This window comes from Malus sylvestris, chromosome 3 (genome assembly GCF_916048215.2).
Source record: "Malus sylvestris chromosome 3, drMalSylv7.2, whole genome shotgun sequence".
Lineage (NCBI taxonomy): Eukaryota > Viridiplantae > Streptophyta > Magnoliopsida > Rosales > Rosaceae > Malus > Malus sylvestris.
Genome location: NC_062262.1, coordinates 22,868,395 through 22,888,180, shown reverse-complemented (window position 1 = coordinate 22,888,180; position 19,786 = coordinate 22,868,395). Strand labels below are relative to the sequence as shown.

The 19,786-nt window shown below is 35.4% G+C and overlaps 1 protein-coding gene, 1 long non-coding RNA gene and 1 pseudogene across 2 annotated transcripts; 1 reads left to right on the top strand and 2 right to left on the bottom strand.

Moving 5' to 3' along the window:
- Positions 1 to 2,085: 2,085 nt before the first annotated feature.
- On the bottom strand, positions 2,086 to 4,088 carry LOC126616034 (uncharacterized). The gene is made up of 3 exons (XR_007620966.1): positions 3,896 to 4,088; positions 2,629 to 3,796; positions 2,086 to 2,526 (listed from the first exon to the last, which is right to left on the bottom strand). It is a non-coding gene; the product is annotated as an uncharacterized LOC126616034 (long non-coding RNA).
- Positions 4,089 to 9,978: 5,890 nt separating this feature from the next.
- LOC126614951 (probable carboxylesterase 18) lies at positions 9,979 to 11,386 on the top strand (annotated as a pseudogene).
- Positions 11,387 to 15,621: 4,235 nt separating this feature from the next.
- Positions 15,622 to 17,796, bottom strand: LOC126617075 (NAC domain-containing protein 1-like). Its single transcript, XM_050285145.1, has 3 exons — positions 17,388 to 17,796; positions 16,446 to 16,729; positions 15,622 to 16,158 (listed from the first exon to the last, which is right to left on the bottom strand). The coding sequence occupies exons 1-3, from the start codon at positions 17,794 to 17,796 to the stop codon at positions 15,622 to 15,624; spliced, it is 1,230 nt and encodes a 409-aa protein (XP_050141102.1).
- Between the last annotated feature and the right edge of the window lie 1,990 nt (positions 17,797 to 19,786).

Genomic DNA, 19,786 nt, shown 5'->3' with positions numbered 1-19,786 from the left:
TCTTTACCGTTGGAGGCGCCGCAATATCTTGGAGGTCAACTAAACAGACCTTAGTTGCCACTTCGTCTAACCATGCTGAAATTCTCGCCTTACATGAAGCAACTCGGGAATGCTTTTGGTTGAGAGCAATAGTGGGCCATATTCGAAGTTCCTGTGATCTTCATCCCGCCGTTAATGCCCCGACGACGATTTTTAAAGACAACGCAGCTTGCATCGAACAGCTCAAGAAGGGTTACATCAAAGGAGACAACACCAAACATATTACGCCGAAGTTCTTCTTTACACATCAACAACAAAAGCATCAGAAGATTGAAGTCACGCAAATCCGATCACAAGACAATCTGGCCGACCTCTTCACCAAATCACTACCGAAGGCGACGTTTCAGAAGCTTGTTCATGGAATTGGTATGCGTAAACTTTCTGAGTTGTAACTTTGCTATTTCTCTGTGGAATTATGTCAAACTCAGGGGAAGTATCTTCTAGATACTTGCTTGATCTTAATGTACTCTTTTTCCCTACGATTAGGAGCATTTTTCCCACTGGGTTTTTGCTACCTAACTAGGTTTTAACGAGGCACCCACCTTGGGCTGGTCATATCCCTGATGACGTCCTGTAGACGTTTCTTTTGACTTTGCATTTCTCACGCATTTTTCCTTAGACTATGGATTTTGTCCCTACTTGGGTTTTTGCCATAGCCTTAGGGTTTTTTAGTGAGACTTACTACTTATGCAAGTTCCTACCTTATTGAGAATAAGCGTTGTTCCTTGGAATCAATGCCGACGAGTCGACTTCCTCAACTTCTGCATGATGCTGAATCTACCTTGAGTATTTACCCACTCAAGGGGGAGTGTTGTAAACATTCCTAGTTTAAGTATGATTGTGTAAATCCTAGATAAGATTTGATTCTAGTTATCCTTTCCTATTACAACTTGTATTACTTGGAGAAGAAGGAATATCTTCTCTCCCTTTACTACTATAAATAAAGGCACAATGTAGGAGGGATAACAACACACACATTCCCCTACAATTCTACAAACACACATCTCTCTCCTCTCTCTCTCTGCCGCCGGCCCTAGTCCCTCTGTCAGATAAAATAGACCACAACAATTAATACCATGTTTTTATACCACATTTGTATACCACCTAAGGTGACATCAGATGTGGACAGCCACATCATTTGAAAATTTTGCAAAACCCAAGGAAATGAAGGAGAAAGACTCCTCGTATACCACAATCATCATTTAATTAACTAGTTTTTCTTAACTTTTAGTTTATTAAATAATAAACTAAATTTAAAAATCTGATTAATTCAAATGATGTGGCTATCCACATTAAATGCCACCCAAGGTGGTATGAAAATGTGGTATAAATAGCATTACTCAAAAAAAAATTGTTATCTAGTCCAGGTACAAAGAGTTGGGATGATAATACATACTAGTAAAAAAAACACTTTGCGCGACGTAGGTCATTCGTCACGCAAAGTCAAAAAACGTCGCGCAAAACTTAGCCCAACGCACCTTCGTCGCGCGATAACCGTCGCGGCAAGGCAGTGACAGAAGGGTTTGCGCGACGAAGAAAAACATGCGTCGCGCAAAGCCACCTTGCACGACGAAGCCTACGTCGCGCAAGGTGGCTTTGCGCGACGAAGCCTACGTCGCGCAAGGTGGCTTGGCGCGACGAAGAATAAACATGCGTCGCGCAAGGGGGCTTTGCGCGACGCAGCCTACGTCGCGCAAAGAGACTTTGCACGACACATGTTTCTTCTTCATCGCGCCAAGCCACCTTGCGCGACGTAGGTTTCGTCGCGCAAAGCCACCTAATCCTTTTTCCACGACGTAAGGACATGCGTCGCGCAAAGTGGCGTAGGTGCCTTTAAGCGAGGTAGGTAGAATCTTCGTCACGCAAACCCCTTTTTTATGTTTTGATCAAAAATATTATTTTTTAATTTTTTAATAAATATTGTAATTAAATTATAAATAATTAATTAACTAAGGCAAAGTATTTAATTATAAAATATATGAAAATATACATACAAGATGTTCAAACAAAAAAAAGAAAAAACTACAAGTAGTCTTCTAGGTGTATCAAGATCAGGTAGTGATAGCGAGATTTGGAGGCCGGACATCTGTATGGCTCGTACAAGGTCTCTCACATGCCCAACATAGGCATTCATCTTCTTGCCCTGAGCCCTAATCGGCTCTTCCTGGGCCTTCATCTGCTCGTCCCGAGCCTTCATCTTCTCGCCCTAAACCGCAAGCTGACCCTTTAGGGTTGTCACTTCCTCCTTCAATGCACTGACCTCTACTGTGTTCGATTTGGAAGAAGAGGCACCCGTCTCACAAACTCGCGCTTTCCCCATACATCGAACAACCTTGCCATGACGACGACCGAAGTTCTGATCCATGACATTAGTCAGGAATTGAAAACCTGCATCCTCAGGTACCGTGACATCCTCGATATGGTCTCCGGCGGAAGCTGCGATGTTGCTTCTTGGAGAATAGCAGTGCGTTGTTCCACCATAGCAACCTGTAATAATAAAGAAAAAAACATTTAATGTTTAATAACATAATATAAATAATATTTGAACGATTCATACATATAAGAATAATAACAATTACATATACTTACATGAAGCTGCTTAGCGATCTCATCACCAGGAAATTTGAATATGTCCTCCGGTAACAACTCAACTAGAAATTTGAGTCTTCAAATGAGTCTATCTTTAACCCTAAAGTATCTTGAACTGGAATTTGAAGATGTACGTAATAACCAGAATAAAAAATGTTTCAAAAATAATTGATTCAAGATAATTTATTAACAAACAGTTCTTTACTATCTAAAAGCATCGAGATTACTAATCTATTCATATATCTCTACCTAGATCAAAATGAAGCTAGAATAGGTTAAAACTTTAGTTTGGTCTTGAAGCATAAGTTTCCCCTCCCTGTCCTCTGATTTTTCTTCACCACACTAAGACCACAATCCAACGAAAACCCTAAGCTAAATCCACTAGAAATCTGGAATCCATCAGAAATACAGCGAAAATGTCACCAGGGTAGGAATGTTCCTAGAAAGGATAAAGTTAACTTTCTTGTAAAAACTGTAAGGATACATATCTCAAGCTTACACTTCATGAATTGCAGGGTGTGATAAAGAGATTGCATTAATGTACTATACTGTCAATATCTTAAGCATTTCATAGCATCATATTTCAATTTTACATATTTGACGATATATATTAAGAAGCACTATATTGATGATATTAAACTCAGAAAAGTGCACCAATTAATTAAACTCAGAAATCGAAAGAACACACAAAATAAGCACTTGGGGATTTGAGGAAGAAGAAGAAAAAAACAATAAAATTTTGACATCCAACATACCCATTTCAAATAAGCAAATGTCAATCAACCAAGACGACATCATAAAAAAGCAATAAAATTTTCACACAAAAATTACATTGAAATTTGAAATTATGAGAAATCCCGTAAAAAAAATTACATATAAAAAAGCAAAAATTAGGATTTTGGGAAGTATAGGGGAAGAGAAGAAGAATAAAGCAAAAAAAAAAATTCATATCCAAATACCCCATTTCAACTAAGCACTCAATTTGAAACTTCTACAGAAACCCTGTTTACATATAACAAAACAAAAATTGGGGATTTTGAGAAGTTTAGGGCCAAAAGAATGAAGACGAAGAAGAAGGACCTTGAATTGCAGCAGGAGTAGAAACGAAAAGGTTCTGGTAGCGACTGAGAGTGTGATCCCTCTCTCTACCTGCAACCCATCAACCCCTCTGCAAACCAGAACCAACATCCAATTTTATCAGAAACCCTAAATAACATGCAATTTGAACCCTAAATAACAAAACCCTTCGAAAATAAAAAACCCTTACCTTGATTTTGGGACTTGATTCGCGTCGGCTTCGAGATTCGGGTGGCTGCCCGTAGTGGCGTGGCCGAAGAGGAAAGCTTGCGAAGAGGAGAGAGAGATCTACGGGAAAGAAAGAGGAGAGATGAGCAAGAGGGAAGAGAGGGCTACGGGAAAGAGGTCCAATTAAACTTGGAAAATTGAAAACAAAGCGCCCATTTTTCACTATTGTTCCGCCCAAATTTTCACAACTTGCGCGACGTAGGTTTACAATTTGACGTCGCGCAAGGTTTCTTTTTTTTAATTATTATAAAAATTATTGAAAATGTGAGAGATGAGCGAGAGGGAAGAGAGGTCTACGGGAAAGAGGTCCAATTAAACTTGGAAAATTGAAAACAAAGCGCCCATTTTTCACTATTGTTCCGCCCAAATTTTCACAACTTGCGCGACGTAGGTTTACAATTTGACGTCGCGCAAGGTTTCTTTTTTTTAATTATTATAAAAATTATTGAAAATGTGACTTTAATCCTTTTTAAATTCAAATTTTTTTTACATAAACCCTACAATAATATATTTTTCTAATAAAAACCCACAATAAATTTTTTTACATACATATCATTTAATTTCTTAAGTGTTATAAGTATAAAATAAATAAATTAAAATCTACTTAGTAAATATATATACCATTGAACTTGATGGGAAACGCATTGTACGAAACTAATTTCAACGATTCAACCGACAAACTTGTTTGTATATGCTTCGAGATCGCGTACGCCAAAAATTGCAAAAAACAAACATTCAGAGATCAAGTAACGGGACAAAACTTTTCGACGGTTATAAACGAAAAAGCACAATTTAACGGTAGTTTTAACTCCGATTTTGTTGATTTTTTAGAGCTCCACTCCTTGACCCTATATGAATACAATGAACTAATTAAATCTTCAATTTAAAATATTTACAATAGTGGATACCACAAAATCTTATGTTATACTTGATGAAAGTATAAATAAACACTAAATGTTAGTAAATGTATCGTTTTGATGGGAAACACATTGTACGAAACTAGTTTCAACGATCCAACCGTCAAATGTATTTGTATATGCTTCGAGATCGCATACGTCAAAAATCGAAAAAAAACAAACATTCAGAGATCAAATAACGAGACAAAACTATTCTACGGTTATAAACGATAAAGCACGATTTAACGGTAGTTTTAACTCCGATTTTGATGATTTTTTAGAGCTACACTCCTTGACCTATATGAATACAATGAACTAATTCGATCTTCAATTTAAAATATTTACACTAGTGGATACCACAAAATCTTATGTTATACTTGATGAAAGTATAAATAAACTCTTAAGTGTTAGTAAATGTATCGTTTTGATGGGAAACGCATTGTACGAAACTAGTTTCAACGATCCAACCGTCAAACATATTTGTATATGCTTCGAGATCTTGTACGCCAAAAATCGCAAAAAAAAAACATTCAAAGATCAAGTAACGGGACAAAACTTTTCAACGATTATAAACGAAAAAGCACGATTTAACGGTAGTTTTAACTCCGATTTTGTTGATTTTTTAGAGCTCCACTCCTTGACCCTATATGAATACAATGAACTAATTAAATCTTCAATTTAAAATATTTAAAACAGTGGATACCACAAAATCTTATGTTATACTTGATGAAAGTATAAATAAACACTAAGTGTTAGTAAATGTATCGTTTTGATGGGAAACGCATTGTACGAAACTAGTTTTAACGATCCAACCGTCAAATATATTTGTATATGCTTCGAGATCGCGTACGTCAAAAATCGCAAAAAACAAACATTCAGAGATCAAGTAACGAGACAAAACTTTTCTACGGTTATAAACAATAAAGCACGATTTAACGGTAGTTTTAACTCCGATTTTGATGATTTTTTAGAGCTACACTCCTTGACCCTATATGAATACAATGAACTAATTCGATCTTCAATTTAAAATATTTACACTAGTGGATACCGCAAAATCTTATGTTATACTTGATGAAAGTATAAATAAACTCTTAAGTGTTAGTAAATGTATCGTTTTGATGGGAAACACATTGTACGAAACTAGTTTCAACGATCCAACCGTCAAACGTATTTGTATATGCTTCGAGATCTTGTACGCCAAAAATCGCAAAAAAAAAACATTCAAATATCAAGTAACGGGACAAAAATTTTCGACGGTTATAAACGAAAAAGCACGATTTAACGGTAGTTTTAACTCCGATTTTGATGATTTTTTAGAGCTACACTCTTTAATCCTATATGAATACAATGAACTAATTTGATCGTCAATTTAAAACATTTACACAAGTAGATATCACAAAAGAAAAAGGCAATGCAAGAACCCCAAAAGAAAAGCAAAAGGAAAAAGAAAAAAACAACTTTGCGCGATGTAGCTACACCAGCGTTGCGCAAAACAACTTTGCGCAACGTAGGTACACCTACGTCGCGCAAAGTTTTTTTTTTTTCCTTTTGCCATTTTGCTTATGAGTACAAAATAAATAAATTAAAGGGAATTGTTTAAGGACCTATATGATGAGACCACGTATTCTAAATCGTAAAGGGTAGAGAATACACCTAAAATGATTACTAACCACGTAATAGAACAGTGGTTTGACAAAGCTATAAACTGGCTTCTTCTCTAAATCTCTAACATTCTAATTTCCTCCTCCCAATTTGGTGAGAAATGAAATCTATCCATTTTTGAGCACACATCAATCTATCCCTAAATTAGATCAAGTTAACTAAGCAATTTGCAGTTTCTTAGCTTTTGTTTCCCTAAACCTATCAAAATCCTTCATACTCATAGTCATTCATTCTACTCATTCAATTGTTCAAAACCAAAACTCAACTTGTTAAAAATAAGCATTGACAAAGATAATTAAAGAAAAACATAAATACACAAAAATAAAAAAATCCAAACATAAATGTAATCAATAAATAGTTAATTAACTAATCAAATAAATACAATACTTGAAGGTGAAGATGGTGAGGGTTGAGAGAGATGGAGAGTCTGAAAGAGAGTGAAACAGAGATGTTGAGTGTGAAGAAAAAGGCCCCTGTGTGTGGTTATATTAGAGAAAAAAGTCGTCGACTTTGCGCGACGCCACCTACGTCGCGCAAAGATGTTTTGCGCGACGTAAGTGCTCATGCGTCGCGCAAACTTGGGAAAAAAGCGGTAAAACATTCTTAGTTTGGCGCCAAAATCTTGCGCGACGTAGCCAACGTCCCACAAAGTGGCTTTGCGCGACGATACTTTGTGCGACGTAGATGTACGTCGCGCAAAGCTGTTTTGCGCGACGTACTCATTACTTCGTCGCACAAAACAGCTTTGCGCGACGTACACCTACGTCGCGCAAAGCATGTTGTTGTACTAGTATATATATATACATTTTTTTTAATATGTTCGTTTATTGAAAAAAGACACATTTAAGTGTTCACTTCAGGCACCAAAAAAAACTCAAAACCGACCCTAATCCAATATTGCTTTTGAAATTAGTGTAGTAAATGAATATACTATAGTATTATTACATACTAATTTTCAGTTTTGTTTTTCAAAAAATTGAAAATAGTTACTAAATAATTTTTTTTAAATTCAACTTATAGTGATATTTCTCTTCACTTATAAGTGAGAGGTCTTCAGGTTCGATTCTCATCAAAGACAAATTTAAACCATATTATTGCTAGTATTTTGTGAGGCTTAGCCCACTACTCTACCCTTAGAGTAGAAAATATCGTTTGTTAAAAAAAATTAAAACTAAATATTAAATGGTTATAAACCGACTTCTGGATAAATATACAGTTTGAATTTTTTTTTTTTTTTTTTCCATGGATGGAATGAGGGGAACAGTAATTTACTTGGAGGATGGTGAACCATGGCTTCGAATTCTTTGTGCAGCAAAAGCATGGAAGACGAGTCAATGTTTTTTTTTGAACAAACGATATTGTCTACACTAAGGGAAAGGGGGTTGACTTAGCCTCACAATGAGCTAGCAATAATGAGGTTTAAATTCGCCTTTGACGAGAATTGAACCTAAGACTTCTCATTTATAAGTGAAGAGAAATACTACTATACTGTATTACTAAGTGACTAAAATGAATGCTCCAACAACTTAAAGTTAATCCATGCCATAGTCGCCCCCGTCACAAAGTTGCTAATGGCTTTCGGTATGCCGTGGGCACAAAAGGATCTGAACTGGTGTAGGATTCTCAAAGACGGAGCTTGTAACAAGACAACCGCCTCTGCAACAAACTTCAAGAAATCCAAGTCTTGGAGGAGAGAGAGAAAAGCAAGAAACTCATGTTTTAATGCCCGCCGTACTGCAAAAACTCGACCTTAGGAAATAGTACCGCCATTAAGCATTGGTATAGGAGCGGAAACTCCTTCTTCAATCCCGTTTGTCTCACTAGAGGAAGAAGGTTGAAAGAATGACAATGCCGTGATGCTTTTGTGGATCAACTACTACCTTCCTCGCGCCGGTGCATGCTTATTTCCATGTGGTAGATGCTAGCAGTCCACACTTGTGGGTAGGCACATGATGGGGCTCCCAAGCAAATTTAGCCAAGGGCTGGCCTGCAGTTACTTGTGCCCAACTCTCTTTAGTACTAGTTTGGTATTGATATACTTTTATAAAAAGTGGGTATAAAAAAAAAGCTGAGCTCAAAAAAATGTTTGGTAAATACTTAAAAACAACTCATTTTCATAGTTTTGGGTAAAAGAAAAATTGAAAACGTGTAGCAAGCTTCTTCTAGTCCAATTCCTTTTTAGCCCTTTGGTTGGACAATATTTTTGTCAATTTAAGGATTAAAAGTGGCATATAACATTTGGCTGGAGATGATCTAAAAATAGCAAATTTTTTTAGGGGTGTTCTAACTTTAATCCTTGAAGAAATTTAAAATAAATCTGGTGTTAGATTTCATATTGATTATAGTCCCATAATGTGTCCTTAGTTCAAAAATAATTAATGTGTATATCATTCAATGTCTCCATTAAATATTTAAATTTATTAATATACACATTTTAATTTATTTTTTTACCAAACAAAAGTTTTTTTTTAAATTTATTAATTTGATATAACATTCTTCAAACTTGAAAAACTCAATTAATGTACCTAAATGTTAGTACTTAAATGTATGTACCAAAATGTATATATCCAAATGTATGCACCGAAATGTATTATATTAAACTAATATACCTAAATGTGTGTACCCAAATGTATGCACCAAAATTTATTATATTAAACTAATGTACCTAAATGTGTGTACCGAAATGTATTATATTGAATTAATGTACCTGAATCTTTGTATCGAAATGTATGTACTGAAATGTGTGTACCTATGTATGTACCGAAATATATTATAATGAATTTAATGTACCTAAATGAAGAAGACAAAGTATATCAAAATATATTGTAAAACAAAAGTTAGTTTATCTAAATGTTTACAACAAAATATATTACGATGAATGAAATGGAAATTATAATTATAATGAAGTAAAATTAGTACATTAAAATTAGGAAGAAAAAGAGAAATAATTAAAACATCAAAATATAAATAATAAATGAGGTGATTAATGTATAAGGAATTAAAATTAGATTTTGATCTTAAGTATCTTTGCCAAGGATTAAAATGAAGTTTTCTATTTTTTTTATACCATGGTATATTTGACACTAAGATAGTGGGAGAATAAATTGTGAGTTTGTGGATCCAAAGATTCGAGCTTAAAATCTCTCACTTATTAGTGAAGAAAAATATCACCAAATGTATTTTGATCGATATGAAGAGGTGCAGAAAATTGCGTCATTCACAAGATGATTTTGGACGGCATTGTTGGATAACGGTACAACTGAGGCTTTCATCGCAAGAAACCTCTGATTACATCGACCAAAAACACCTAAAATAACAAGACAACCGCCAGGTTTGTTTCTACTACAACTATCAAATGTGATGTAATTTGATGCATGCGAATCTTTAATCCCTAATTATCGTTGTTCTTTTCAACTTAAAGAGAGCAAGATGGCCCAAAACTCCCCCATATCTTTTGAAAATTAAGTTTAGAACCAACGGGAAAAACATGCATGCATACACCGACAGAAAGAGCAAGATGACCCTAAACAACCCCATATCGCCGAACCTTCCATGCAAGGTCCGTCCACCGGCGGAGCCACATTAAGGGCTACCCTGGGCTGTAACCTAGGTAGCTTTCGGTAGAAAATAAAATTTTACATGTAATTTTTACTGATTTTCGAATGTAGCACACCATATATTTAGTTATTGATTCGAATTCTCTCGGTTTAATTATTTAATACAGTTTACAAACAATCTTTTTTTCTCATATCTTGTTTTCATCGCTTCTTGTACATGTACAAGTTTGAATTTGTTTGAATAACGAAAATTCTTGGCTTACTTATGAAAATTTTCTTAAGCTAGTTGATACTGTGAAATTTTTTCTTTGTTTATAAAGATTTAAATCTTTAAGCTAGCCCACCCGGAAAAAAATTTCTAGCTCCGCCATTGTGTCCGTCTCTTAATCTCCATCCTGACTACCGTCATCGACGCCGTTCGCCGCTCCAATGGCACTGTTAACCGCCGTCTTATGAGCCTATTCGACTTCAAAGCCTTGCCTTCGGACAAACCCAACAACGCGGTCAAAACCCCCGACGTAAAGGTGGACCCTTCCCGCAACCTCTGGTTCCGCCTCTACGTCCCCACCACCACCGACCCTGCCTCCAAGCTCCCACTCGTTATCTACTTCCACGGTGGTGGATTCGTGTTCTTTTCTGCCAACTCACAACCCTACAACGACCTCTGCAAACGTCTCGCCACCAAACTCCCTGCCGTCATCATCTCCGTCAACTACCGCCATGCGCCGGAGCATCGGTATCCTTCCCAATACGAAGACAGCATGGACGTCCTCAAATTCATTGACACAACAAGAATTGAGGGTCTTGATCTCAACAACGTTGACATCACCCGGTGTTTCCTCGCCGGAGACAGCGCTGGCGGCAACCTGGCCCACCACGTGGTAATCAAGACGAGCGAGCATGAGTTTTGCCAGATGAGGGTGATGGGACTAATAGCGATACAGCCATGTTTTTGGCGGGAAAGAAAGGACCGAATCGGAAACAAGGCTTGCAAAAGAGGGCTTGGCGATCACTTTGGAGCAGACTGACTGGTATTGGAAGGCGTTTCTGCCGGAGGGATCGAATAGGGACCACGCGGTGGTGAACGTGTTTGGGCCAGAGTCAAGCGGTATCTTGGGGGTCAAGTTTCCGGCCACGATTGTTTTCATGGGAGGTTTCGATCCGTTACAAGACTGGCAAAAGATGTACTACCAGGGATTGAAGAAAAAGGGGATACAAGCTTACTTGATCGAGTACCCAAATTCGTTTCATGGATTTTATGTTTTTCCTGAGCTAAAGGAGTCTTCCTTTTTTATTAAGGAGGTGAAGGATTTCATCGACAAGCTATCAACATGTTAATAAAATTGTTCCTCTCTCTCTCTCGCCAAAAGATGTGTTTGAGTAGTTGAATATTAGAGAGAGCATACAACAATGAACGAACAAACGGATTACAAAACTAGAAATATTATTAATATCAAACACTATAAAAACGCCGAGACGGCTACATAAACTCCAAGAGGCTACATTGTGAATGACTTATTTTTCAAACTAAATTACAAACAATATTTATAGAGAACTAAATCTAAGAAATCCTAACTCGGATGGGTTAGGTCCAAGTCCTAAACTAACAAGCAAAACCCCAAGTACTAAAATAAACCTAAATACTAATATTTTCCAACACCCCCCTCCCGGGGTCAAACTCATGGCGGTAAACGAAATGAGTTTGCCAACAAGCAGAAGTGGGTGCAAGACTCCAAATTCCAGTGTTAGTGCCAATGTCAATGCCAGTGCTAATACCAATGTCAATGCCAATGCCAATGCCAATGCTAATACCAATGCCAATGTTAATACCAATGCCAATGCTAATGCCAGATTTCCATGCCAGTGCAAATTCCAACTTCCAAACAAACAAACAAACAAAAATCTTATTTACTCTGTCCACAACATCACTCGAGACCAGTCCAAGCACTCGAGTGATCATTGGTCCAACAGAACTCTTGCGTACACAACAAATGACCCAACAAAACAATCCTCCTCACAGGCCAATGAATTTACTTTTCCTTTTTTTTTATTTGTACCTTTTTTTCCTTTGCTTTTCTTTTCTTTTCTTTTCTTTTTACCGGGGGTCTTCTCCTGATCACGTAAAACAATGTAGCAATCAATTCCATTGTACATTGCAGAACGAGTTGGTGCGGATACGATTGCGGACGGGTGTAGAAAATGGATAGGGTGCTGATGAAGGTGGTGTCGCGACTGGTGGGTAGATGAAGCAGGTGGTGCAGTGCGGGCAGGTCGATGCGATCTCGTTTCACGAATTCAATCTTCAAACTACGGCGCGGCTGGGCGCTGTTTCAGTTCCTGATATTTTCTATTTCAAACTATCATTTGACAACTAAAGTAAAGGAACAGCGGAGACAATAAAGACAAACAAACCGATTTCAAACGGAGACAGAAAAAAAAATATGCATTCACCATATCGAACATAAGTAGAAGCCTAATCAAGATCCGAAACCAAACCAAACAATTTTCAACCAACAAATTGATACCAAACCAAAGCAGACTGATCCCAAAGGATCAAACCTGCTCTGATACCAAGTTGAATATCAGAGTGCGCATACCACAATGAACAAACAAACAGATTACAAAACTAGAAATATTATTGATATCAAACGCTACAAAATCGCCGAGACGACTACATAAACTCTAAGAGGCTACATTGTGAATGACTTATTTTTCAAACTAAATTACAAGCAATATTTATAGAGAACTAAACTAAAGAAATTCTAACTCAGATGGGCTAGGCTCAAGTCCTAAATTAACAAGCAAAACTCCAAGTACTAAAATAAACCTAAATATTAATATTTTCCAACAATATTTTCATCAGAATTGACTTTCAATACCGCACATATTTTTAGTACAACGTGAAGCTTATTGACCTTTCCTCATAATTCAGATGAGTGTGGGATGAGTATGAAATAAGTGAATAACTTGCGTTAACGTTATTTGTTCTATTTTTTGTTGACCACATTGGCCATTTCTTTAACATAGGTGGTCATGACGGACTCATAATTTTGATGTGGACTAGGATGGATTTATCTTACTTATATTGCATTTATCTGCCACCGTACAGTAGTTTTTCCATGTATGTTACCGATAGAAGTAGACCTAGCAATTTCTTACACGATCTGTTAACACGACATGTAAACGATACGAAAATAACAAGTTTCGGATCGACACGATAACTAATTGGGTCGTTATCGAGTCACACGATAAGAATCCGTTAATAACGGGTCCTTAACAGGTTTACACGAGAGTGACATGCAGGTAATCTGTTTCGACACGATAAGAAAAATGTTATTTTGATGATTTAATCTTTTTAACTACTAAAAAAACTTACTATAGAATACAATAGCTATTGTGAATATGTAAATATTTCATATTAAATATGTATTGTTGTATTATTATTCTATATAAATTTTAAAATTTTAAGTTTAATTTATTTATTTATCTTTACAGTATACTATAGGCAAAGTGTGAGATTAAAAAAATTATAAAACACATTAAAAAAATATCAATTAATTTAAAAATACCAAACACATTTAAAAAGTTATAATAATTAATTTACAAGTACGAAAAAATGTGAAAAAAATATATGCAAACGCTCGTGATCGCATTCTCTACGCTTTGAGAATGGGTACATCATCATTTGAATTTTTAAAAACATACAAACCCTCATGAATAGTATTTTTAAGGGATTTCAAAATAAATAAAATTCATAATCATTAATGTACAAGTCTGAAAAATGTAAAAGCATATATAAATGCTTGTGATTGCATCCTCTATGCTTAGACGATGGTTGGTCGTTTAAAATTTTAAAGCCGTCCAAATCTCATGAATAGTGGTTTTTATTTGAGTGCAAAATTAATAATAATTATTTGAGTGCAAAACCATAATTTGAATGGTTTATAATGTTTGGGTTTTGATGCTTAGTTTATGCGGAAGAGAGTGCTAATGTGGAAAGCTTTAATGAAAACATTGTCAATATAACCCTTAAAAACAATATATCAAGTCAAAGTTCCAATACCATTTCCCTTGGTGATTAATGAAAATTGAGGGGCTTTATTGTAAAAAACGTGTAAGATTCCTCAACCTTAAAATGAAACTCCCTTTATTTTGCATATCCTTGAATATTTGGTATTTTGTAGCATGCACTAATGTTTTTTCTTTAGGCTCTTATTTTGGGGTATATAATACTTGAAAGACAAATGTTTTTTTTTTAATTTTATGTTTTGTAGTAATATTTATGTGACGATGTGGTATGTATATACTAACTTAGTATTATCATCATATTTTTCATTTTCATTATTTATTGATTTAAAATATATTTTTCTCAACAAGTAATAGGTTGGGTCATATTACCTGATAATATTAACGAGTCGGGTCATATTACCCATTTATTTTAACGAGTGTTATACGACACAACTCGTTATGATATCGGATATGACACGAATACAAAAAACACGATATATATGAATGCCAGGTCTAATTAGAAGTATATAAAACCTCTGTTGAGTCTTAGTTTATGAGCATTGATAGCATTTCTACATTCTACGAAGGGGAAAAGGACATTTTCTTGGGTTGAAAAAAAAAAAAACAAAGTTATTCTCTATTATGAATCAAATGAAATTGACGGTTTGTTATTTGCTGTTGGTTTATTTTAGACAACATGAATAACTAAACAGTTTTCAAATCAAATAAATTTTTTAAAGAGAAAAATCACCGTATAACAGAGTTGAATGCCAATTATTTAGGCAGCTACATTTTCACCTTCATTTTCCCAGCAAGCAAACAAATAACTAGAAAACTAAAAACAAGAAGTTAAAGAGCAGATAATTAATGATATAGAATTCATGCTAGAAGACATCGCTAAAGAAAATAAAAAATTAATACCTCAACTTTCGAAACCCTTAGAGCAAACTGACAGAGCGAAACAGTGAAATTCAAACTTCATATGTACACTTTTTCTTTTCCATTTGTCTTAGCAACCAAACAGAAGCTAGAATAATAGTAGGTGTTGAGAAGGCTAACTCCCTGATGGTGAAAACTAAGTGCCGAACATGGGCAGAAAATTCATATAGGTGACTTTCGCCCGTCTCAACTACTATGAGACACATTTAACAAAAAAAAACTACTATGAGACACAATGGCAAAAATTCATTTCTGAATATAATTTCTGCCCATACAATTATTGCATTCTGGTGATCAATATGTAAACCAATTACACAACAAAGGACGCGCTACTTCCTTTGATATTTTTTACAAGAAATTTGTTTTTACATTCGGAATTCATAATTCATAGCAGATAATCAGTTACTTGCTAGTACTATAAAAACAAATAAAGTACTTTAATCATAGATAAATCCAAGTAGCGCAATATAAACCTTAATAAACTTCCGTTAGATGGTTGAGAGCTACTAACAAACACGTTCCAAAAACTAACTGACTAGCTAAATCCGCCCTAAACCCTAAAATTCATAGCAAAAGCAGATGATAGCAACAAAAGTTGATAAGTTCCATCGATCAATGATGGGATGTTATTCCGTATAAGGAAAAACATGATCCAAAGCTGAGAATTGCCCTGCATAATTATTTGTACTGTAAAGGCTATGTTCGAACCCCTTCATGCCGAACATCATGTCATCTTGAAGAATAGTTGATTCATCTATATATCTGTAAGGCCCAAGAACACTCTCAGAAGACATCGATGGAGGTCTAACGCATATTGGTTGCGAGTACCCCATATTTGCATAGTAGCTCCCAGCATTCATAGAGGCTGCTTCAACAGACTGAATTCGATTATTGCTAATCATGTTAACTGGCAGCCCACCGGAAATATTTGGCAGAGGTGTCATATGAGGATATGCTTTATATGAGTATTTATGGTCATACTCCAGTGCAGGATCATACTCATGTAAAGGATCAACAATATCTCCACTCATCTCAATCTCCATGCTTTCGTCATTTATTCTATGCGGAAATGGAGAATGTATTTCAGCATGATTTCGACTTTCACATCTTTTGCCATTTTGACCATCCTTCTTATAAATTCTACAGAGTACCCAATTATCCAACTGCAAGAAAACAAATATAATTATAGTAAGCACCCCAAATTTTATAGGAATCCATGTTTCTTCATTATTCTGACTTTTGATATGAGTCCTTTATTTGGCATATGCATTTGAAAATATATATGCACTGCAGGTCTAAAATTGTACGATGTTTGTATATTCAAAATAGTGAACTGTACCATATTAAAATGCTAAAATGAAAATTTGACGATTTATTAGTTAAATATTAAGACGGAACTGAGGGTTCATGCGTCGACCCAACTAATATAGAAGAATAAGAATTTACGTACCCTCATGTCATTCTCACCCCTTCTGCTTCGAACAGGAGAATCCTTGACTTTAAACTCATGCATGATCCAGTTGGTTTTGTCACCCTTTGGGGGTTTGCCCCTATAGAAAACCAGAGCCTTTCTCGATCCAACAACAGCTCCATCAGATGACTTCACTTCCTTGTCAGCTCCGGTCGCCTTCCAATATCCATCCCCAGCTGCCCTCTTTGGGCGACTTCCATTGCGATACTTCCGGTCCCTTGGAGTAAAAAAATACCATTTGTCCCCATATTTCTCATATTTTTCTGTTTTACACAAACAGTTACAGATTTTTTATATGGTAATCAATTCTGATCATCTAAAAGTTTCACCAACAAACTAGAATATATACATATATATATATATAACAATTTTGATGTGTTAATAAAAATAGTGTATAACAAAAGAAACAAATTAAGCAAAAACAACATGAAGATAGTAATTAATCTTTACTTTAACTAAAGTAGTAATATGAGGACCTTTAATCAATTATGCATCAAACCTTTGCTAAAACAAGTAAAGGATAACAAAGCAGTGCTAAATAACATCGATCTAGGCAAAATTTGTTCATAAAATATCTCTCACACATATATAGTACCAGAATATATATATATATATATATATATATAACAATTTTGATGTGTTGATAAATATAGTATATAACAAAAGAAACAAATTAAGCAAAAACAACATGAAGATAATAATTAATCTTTACTTTAACTAAAGTAGTAATATGAGGACCTTTAATCAATTATGTATCAAAACTTTGCTAAAACAAGTAAAGGATAACAAGGCAGTGCTAAATAACATCGATCTAGGCAAAATTTCTTCATAAAATATCTCTCACACATATATAGTACCATTCAAAAGATTATCAATGCAAAATATAATTGAACCATATATACTTAAGAACATATACAATACCAGCAAGCACTTCGGGATTGTAGCGGTATAGGTTAACTTCAAAGATCCGGTTTGGCGGCAAGGGCTGATCCAAGACCTTTTTCATGAGATAATGCACAATAAGTTCGCCATCAAATGGGTTGAACCTATAGCCAGGTGGGAAGGAATTGAAAAATTCATCTTGATCCTTTATCAGGTTGTTATGCAAACTGTTTGCCTCATCTTCCGAAAGCTCATGATCTGTGCCGCCAGCGGCGGCTGACACGTTGGTTGTCAAAGAAACACCAGTCTCGCTCGTCGGAGTGAATTGACCTTGACCACCTTGTGCAGGTGATTGCTTGTTAGGGCTAAGGCTGTAAGAAGCCACCTGTTGAGTAATAATAGTAACAGAAGCCTTGTGATCCGGATGACTTTGCTCAACAGGCTCCATAGTTGGACTCTCTGAGGGAGAAGACATTGACAGAGACGCAAGTATGACTGACTAATTCTCTCTCTTTTAATTTTACTCGTGGAGAAAATTTTCTTTTGTGGAAGAGTTGTATCCGGAAACTAATTTATATAACAGACTCCGGCTTTCTAGATATTTTGAGATGAAACCCTAGCTCTGATTGGTCACCGGAGAATATATTTCGAAATTGAATTTATGTGGTAATTATCGCGTGGATAACAGTTTTGGTTGGTTATTGGAGAATATACTTATGAAAATGAATTTTAATGATAATTATCACGTGTATAATATTTTTTAATTGGTGATGTTTCAATTGGTCGTCTGTATGATAGATATCACACAAATGAGATTAATGACCCTTGTATGGCTAAATACTTATCTAAATTAGCGTATGATATACATTATCCAGATGGGAATTTTAGATGGGTCATCACAATATATTTGAATATTTTTTTGGGTAGTAGTAATCTTTAATTAAAGTTTTTACTAGTCTTTAAACCAAAAAAAAAAATGAACAACGAAGAAATAGGACTTGTGAAGCATGCACACTTCTTCTAGTTTCGAAATGCATCGTAAAATACAGCTGTACAAAAACTATTCTGTATTTCCTTTCTTTTTTGGTCTGATACAAACACTATACTGTAAAATAGGACATGCGAACCATGCATACTTACTAGGTTGCATAAATTTTCCGAAAGCCAGATGGTGTACTGGAAGCTTCCTAACAACGGAGCCCATGTTCCAATGTCCATAGTTCACCTAACGTAACCAGACTTGGATGGGCCCATAAATTTATGGTCTGACGGAACTTTTAGGCCCATTGATTTTAAGTTGTCATAGAATTGAAGTTAATAGGTTTGACAGTTCAAATACGAATTTATTTGTTTGATTAATTAACTTATTAGTTGATCCCAAACATAAACAATTAATCCATTTAATTGTACTTACTTAACTCCATTGTATTCTTCAATCTTTACCTTACACTATGTACGATACATTAGGTTCTAATTAGCGATATGGTGGGAGATTAGAACTCTTATTAATCGGTTGTGAATTGAAACTACCTTTCAATTCTACTTTTAATGAAGATTAGTGATTGCAAATCTTTACATCTTCCACAAAGCCATGAGTGACACTTGGCAATATGTCATGGATACTTAAGCTGAGCTAAAGAGGCAGAGAATCTATTCAATTGGAATTGCAATGCAATATGGTCCTTCTTTATTTTAATATTCTTAATCACATATCACATTCATGTACTCTACCCAAAGACTCTTGAATCATATCATAGAGTACTCTCCTTTTAACAGTTTGAAGGTTAGAGATCATTTATTGTACACTCACATGCCTCTGTGAATAAATCGGCGATCCAACAATGCGCTAAGCAAACCATGTGGTTATGACGTATCATCAAATGATAAAAAAACATGTCTACAAGAAAACCTTGGTGTCTCAGGTTGAAGGACTACTTTGTATTATCCTAACTAATGAGTTCTCATATGACATGAGTATGAGAATTCCTGATTGATTATGTTCAATGAACTGACTCTCTATTGAGCACCTAGATACTTGTCTTGGTGTCTTTCATAGCAATGACTCAAGCTAATCATTCTTTATTTGATAGAAGACATAATATGTATTAATCTTACTAGATTGTCAATGATCAAGAACGTTTTAGGATATGTGTATGAAAAAGAAATGTCTCTTGAACGTGTATGAAAGAGAAATGTCTCTTGAACCTAACTTCTTTAGATTACATTCTCTCTATCACATATTCCTTATTCCTTAGACATTGTTTAAAAAAAAAATTAAAAAAAAACAATGTCTAAGGAATATGTAATAGAGAGAGGGACCAGCTAATGGCTTCGTCACGGTAGTCCACCCTTATGGGGGCCGGGAGGACTGATAGAGCATTTCAGCCTCCCTTTGGCCACAATCGTGTGATTCACTAGCGCCATGAATCAAACCCCAA